Below are 6,462 nucleotides of genomic sequence, written 5' to 3' on the forward strand. Positions count from 1 at the left end.
TGACTAACGATTTTAGAAAATTGCAGGAAGATTACAGCAACAAATGTGAAATTTACAATTATATAAAGAAACAACTTGCTGTTGTCACTACTGAACTTGACACATTGAAGACCCGTTTTGCAAATACCGATTTTAACTTTAAAAATTTCGATGTGTCAAGTGAGAGAGTTGCAACAATAATTGAACATCAAATGAAATGGAAGGACCATAAACAAGTAGGAATAGGTTATGAGAGTGTCCCCCCCCATTCAATCACAATTACACTGTCACTCCATTGTCTCAAGCTGAGATGGACCGAGAACCATTTATGGTATACGGTAAACCAGCTGCTGAACAGGCAACAACAAGTAGTGCTAGGAAATTGGATACTAACGTTTCTACTTCCGACGCAGATTCATCAGTAAGTTAGGAAAAGCAAGAGGCTGGAGAGAAAGTGTCTGAAAATAATTTGGTGTCAAAATTTGCTGTTCCTATTGAGTCTGTGTCTGATGTTAAAACTGATATTTTAATTTATGATGATTTGGTGTCGAATTTTAATGTTTTTGATAAATGTGGTGTTGTTTTTGTGAAATTTACTGAATCTGAATCTGACACTAGCACATCCACATTTTCTACACCTCTCACACAATCTGACTCATGCACTTGCACGTGTGGGAAAGTTAGAAAAGTTAATAAGAGCACGAAATCTGATAAAGGCAGTGCCAGGTCTAATGATAATAAGCAAATATGTTTCAACTGTAGTACTGCCGGTCACATTGCTCGCAATTGTCCAAACAGGGCATTTGTGTATTTTTCTGCACCGAGAAGAGAAAACGAGTCTCGAGGAAGGTCTCTAACGAGAAAGTCCTCAAGATCTCGTCTTCGTGATGATGATCAGAAAATTCATAATGATATGAAAAGGGATGATCTTAAAACGAACAAACAGGTTTTCACTAAACCAGCCACAGGTGCTTTGCCGAAATCGAATGCGGCTAAGCCAAGGTCGATTTCTTCAAAGGGTGCGTCTGGATCTTCGACTAATCTGAGTCGAAAATCTAAACGCTCAAGACAAAAGAAAAATATTTCTAAATCACCTGTAAATTCTTCTAAACCTAACTATCAGTGGGTGCCCAAATCTACACTTGTCCAATCATCATCATCTTCTGACGGTGCATCTGATTCTAATTCAAAACTGAAAAATCAAAATGATAAATCTGTGAATGTCAAGGGTAAACCCAGGGATGTAATGACCTGGGTCCCCAAATCTAAATAGTCCCGCTCATTGTGCAGGAACAGCTGCGGAGGAATGTCGCCAGACTGTGGAATGTCGGCAACAGTTGTTACAGGCACATGACAGGAGAAATTTCCCAGTTGCACAACATTCAGAATTTTAATGGGGGATATGTTTCCTTTGCGGGAGGAGATGGAGGAAAGATCACTCAAAGGGGAACAGTTCTAATGGAGTACCGAGCTTCAAGAATGTCAACTACGCACCCGAGTTAAAGCACAGTTTGTTGAGCGTCTCTCAAATTTGTGACAAGGGCTACGCGATACATTTTACCGACAAAGAATGTCTAATTCTGAAGGCAGGCATTGTCATCCCAGATGATGGATTCTTGTAAAATCTAAATGGGACGGAAATGCATATATCATTGACATGAACAACAATCTTCCTAAACAAGTCACTTGCCTCTTCTCAAAAGTTTCCGTGCATAATGCTATGCTGTGGCATCGAAGGCTCGGACATGCTAACGTAAAGAACTTGAATCGACTTGCAAAGAATGACATAGTGCGCGGACTTCCTATCAAGGATTTCATCATGTTTTAAAAATGTTTGGCATGCGCCCAAGGAAAGCATCACAGAAAGCCACACCTGCCTAAACAGGTCAATTCAATCAACCAGGTGCTCCAATTGTTGCATATGGACTTATTTGGTCCGATCAACGTCCTCAACATCAACATAAATTCATATTGTCTAGTTGTGATCGATGATTTCTCGCGGTTCACGTGGGTTTTCTTTTTGTCCAACAAGGCTGGGGTTGCTGACCTGATTAAAACGTTTATTGTGATGATAGAGAACCAAACCAACCATCGGGTGAAGGCGCTCAGAACTGACAATGGGACAGAATTCAGGAATGTTGTTCTCGATCATTTTTGTGCGGAAAAAGGGATAGTGCGTCAATACAATGTTGTTCGCACACCGCAGCACAATGGTGTTGTTGAGAGGCGGAACAGAACACTACAAGACGTTGCAAGGATGATGTTATTGTTGGATTAGATGTCTAAGCCCATAACTATTATTGGTATGTATTCGAACCGAGAGTAGCATGGTCCATTTGGGTTGCATGGCATCAGAACAATTGGATAGACAAAATGAGAAAAGGATACTTATGATTTATATTAATATATTATAAGTTCTAATATATTAATATGAAATCATATTATTTAATTAGTATTGATCAAGAATTAATTTAGAATTAATTTAGTGGTCAAAAGGAACTAATTAAATATGGACTCTTATTTATATACAGGATGGGCCAAGTTCATTTAGGTTGGGCTAAGCTTTCATGGATAGTCCATGAAGTTTTAACCCATGGATCCTATGGAAATGAAAGGTCATGGGTATTAGGGTTTACATGAATGTAACCCTAATCATCCACACTATATAAATAGGTCTCTAGTTCATGAAATTGGTACTAGTGTATAGTACACAAGAGGGCAAATCCGATTTCATAAGAGTGAACATAAGTATTCTTCTTCTCTAGTTATTCCAAGGGTTTTTGGTGTTGTGTTAACCATTTGAGGTGCAACACTTGGGGCACTAAGCTCTTAAAGGTTCAATACTTCAAGCTCCATCAAAAGGTATGTCATCTAACTAGATTTTTGTAGTATAGTTGCTCCATTGTATGTTAGTTAGGATGAGAACCTTGGATAAATCATATTTGCATGTATAGTAGAGAAAACATAGATACAAGGTTTCTAGGGTTGCATGTACACCATAGGGGTGTTAGAATTCTCAAAACCCATCAGTGGTATCAGAGCATAGGCTTGTTTTCGATAATACTTGATGCTACATGTTTTTCCAAAGTTGAAATTCTGCACTTTTTGCATCTAACTGCTCACCACGATGTGCCAGTCTTTACTACAACGTGGTGATGCCCCTGTATGTAGAATTTCGGGGTTTTGCTTGGTATTGGATGAGGATCATTACCCTAAACTGTTTCTTGAACCTTAAAACCTGTTTTTTGATGTGGTGATGATTATGGTAAACCAATCTCAAGGTTATTATCAAAATTTCAAGTTTTATATGTGTTTATATGAGTTTTGAAATTGTTGATATGATTGTTCATACACTTATGAGTTTTAGTTAATTCTTGATCTAAATGTTTTTAATGGAGTCCATAACTTGTCATCAAGTTATGGATTACCAAAAGTCATTTCTTTTAAAGATCCATTAAAAACTCATAGGTTACATAATTGAAGAGTCTTTCTCATAAATAGTTTTATGGACTCCATAACTTGTCCTTAAGTTATGGATGTTCAAGAGTCTCTTCATTAAAGTTTTTTTTAAAACCTTAATTTAACTCATAAGTTATGAAAATCCAAAAGTTTTTTGAATTGTTCAAAACTTGCCCTCAAGTTTTGGAATTTGTAAAGTCTCATACACACTTTCATTCCAAAGCCTAGAGTTTTAAAAGTTAAAATTCAACCCTTATACTTTATAATATTATAAGTTAATAATATATATATATATATATATATATATATATATATATATATATATATATATATGTATAAGAGCATGTCAGTCTTACCTTTAGTAGGCCTCATTCACGAAGTCGGTCTATAAGGGGGGTATAAGGTTGTTGCCTATAAAATGGCAGCTTAATGGGTGTCCACTCTCACCCACCGCTTCCTTGACTGGTGGAGGGTCGTTAGCCGAACAGGTAGGACAAGGACTATAATTCTGATTATAAGTATAATGATAAATATAAAGTAACTAAACCTTTTATAAATTCCCAATCTTAGTTACTTTAGGAAAATGTGTGGTTAACCGGCACATTGATTAGGTGATAAAATTAAGGGTACCAAGTTAATTTGCATGGTTATTCACACCTTGTTTGTGGTCCTCGACATCCCAGTCACAAACTTGAGAGGGCACAATTGAGATTTAAACATTCCATTGAAAAGTTCAATGAATCTCAAAAGATCTAGGAGTTTCAAATCCAATTAAAACCTAATAATTTATTTCGTTTGTCATGGTGGGAATTGGTGAATCGTCATTCGCCTACCTTCAAATATTTTGTAGCTTGGATTACGGCATCCCTCTTCCAAGTTATAAAATATTGTGTTGGGTCCTAGTATTAATATTTCATATTGGGTGTTCTATTAAGGACTTAAATCAACTAACTTGAATTTCTCCCATTGTAGATGTCTGGTTCAGACAAATATGATCTTCCTAAATCTCTTGGAACAAGCTTTCCTAATGAACATGATATCCCACGATTGGATCATGGAAATCATACTTCTCTTCCTCCACCTCCTCCAATTATTCTCCCTGACCCACAAGCTCGAAGACTTGAAAAGTTCAAGATCACTCAAGCCCTACTCGCAATGAAACATAAAGATGGAAGACCTGTGTGTACTCATGTCTTAGAGATGAAATCACACATTGACAGGTTGAGAATGTTGGGTGTCGTTATCCCAAGGAAGTTGGCTATTGACTGGGTTCTTCAGTTACTTCCTGAGTCATATCGTGAGTTCATTAAGGACTACTATGTGACAGATCATGACATGACCCTTATTGATCTTTCTTATTTGCTTGTTGCTGCTGAATCAGGAATGTTTTGGCACACTGGAAAAGTAAATTTGGGTGGAAGGTCTATTTCTCAAACTTGCATGGACATTGACAATGGCAACATTGGAAGTCCAGAAAAACTTTCTCTTCCCAATGGAAAGGGATCGGCCTTGGTCAAGTCTGTTGACCAAAAGGTAAAGGGAAAGGCTATGTCTATGATAGTCCCGTGTACCATTCCCAAAGAGTCTATATGTTTTTATTGTCAAGAGAAGGGGCATTGGTTGCGAAGCTGCCCTAACTACCTGAAAGATCTGAGAGAAGCAAGAATCAAAAAGTTTGACTCTGCTTCAGGTAAGTCCACTATCTAATTCTGTTAAGTTCATAAGTGTTGATTCTTAATACATGATGGACTAGGTTGCATTTTAATGTTTTGCAGGATCAAGCAAAGGGAAGGAAACTTAAAAGAAGAGTATGTTGAATCTGATCGCGAAGATGGATTTCATTCGCATGGTTCGAAGATCGGATTTTGAGCTACTACTTAGGGGTTATGATAGATTGCTAGGAAATATGTAATATCATAGTTTTCATTTAAAGTTGTATTGTAAGGAAAAAGTTTTTTCCGCATTTTATAAATAAATAATTTTTTTTTGTTTTTTTTATATCTCCTTGCAATGACATTCATGGGAAATTGGTGTTTGTATGTTTCTAGCAATAATGGAAATATGAATTTGATTCTTTCATTTGTGGTAGTGTCTAAATTTACCAAATAAGGAAAGATTCTTATCACCAAAGTTTCAATTGGAATCGAAACTTGGAATCATGCAGGTTGTATTGTATGATGAATGAGAATTTCATCTTTGGAAAATTAAGACTAATTCCTTGTTCACATGTATATGTGAGTCAAGTGAAGGACTAATAGATCAAGTACATATTCGTGTGCACTGGTCAAGTCCACCACAAAGATCAATGAGATTATTCGTAATGATTTAATAGAGCTTAGTAAATATGGTTATACTTACAAGCCTGAGTATAATTCTGAAACATTAGAAAAGTTTCAATGTATGACAGAACGAATGAGAAGAATCAAATTAGGCAGAAAGATAAAAGTTTCACAAATCTGAAAAGATGGGAGAGTACTTTAGTATCATGTTTTATGATCATCTTAATGATTAAGAAACCATATCACAATGATCCTCTAAGGACATCTTAGTGCATTCCCATGGCTAAGAAGAGGAGTCATGAATTGTTGAAGTGGTTAAATCAAGAAGATGAGTCATACTTCGTCCCAAAACAATTTTTAAAGTCATACTCCAAGATTGTAACTTGAGTGAAATATCTTAAAGAATGTTTATAACAGTTGTCAAATGTAGAGTAAAATGCTTTCTACTCTCGTACACTTGAAATTGGTAAGTTGTGATGTTTTGGATAAAACAAAGACCAACTAAGGCCAATAGTGTGAAGTGTTTGTCTTGATAAGAATCTGCACTATCTCTTGAATAATTGTTTGTCAAGGAATGGTTCTTGGGAAGAGAGACTTATATGTCAAGAGGACAGTGGGAGTCTAAAAGGTCCTGAAAGAGTTTCAAGAGCTGATCAAGAATAAAACTTGTAACTTATCTCTAGCGCACGACTTGAGGTTTGTAACCTATCGTGTTGTCACATTCTTATTTCTGTGCTCATTCCAG

At 36.4% G+C, this 6,462-nt stretch overlaps 1 protein-coding gene across 2 annotated transcripts; it reads left to right on the forward strand.

The window, feature by feature from the left end:
* The first annotated feature begins 4,260 nt into the window (after nt 1–4,260).
* Nucleotides 4,261–5,354, forward strand: LOC145109871 (uncharacterized). 2 transcript variants are annotated; one of them, XM_079046995.1, is made up of 3 exons: nt 4,261–4,735; nt 4,820–5,128; nt 5,214–5,354. In XM_079046995.1, the coding sequence occupies exons 1-3, from the start codon at nt 4,411–4,413 to the stop codon at nt 5,237–5,239; spliced, it is 660 nt and encodes a 219-aa protein (XP_078903121.1). In that variant the 5' UTR covers nt 4,261–4,410; the 3' UTR covers nt 5,240–5,354. The 2 variants fall into 2 exon arrangements, with proteins under 2 accessions (XP_078903121.1, XP_078903120.1); XM_079046994.1 differs by having other exon boundaries at nt 4,261–5,128.
* Nucleotides 5,355–6,462: the final 1,108 nt, after the last annotated feature.

Source organism: Lactuca virosa, chromosome 4 (assembly GCF_052849685.1).
Source record: "Lactuca virosa cultivar CGN04683 chromosome 4, Lactuca_virosa_CGN04683_v6, whole genome shotgun sequence".
Taxonomy (NCBI): Eukaryota; Viridiplantae; Streptophyta; class Magnoliopsida; order Asterales; family Asteraceae; genus Lactuca; species Lactuca virosa.

What these genes read in the sequence shown, in the direction of transcription:
- LOC145109871 (XM_079046994.1), top strand. Translation starts at nt 4,411, where the DNA reads ATGTCTGGTTCAGACAAATATGATCTTCCTAAATCTCTTGGAACAAGC. An exon ending in AAAGTTTGACTCTGCTTCAG is followed by an intron (nt 5,129 to 5,213) that starts GTAAGTCCACTA and finishes AATGTTTTGCAG; the next exon opens with GATCAAGCAAAGGGAAGGAA.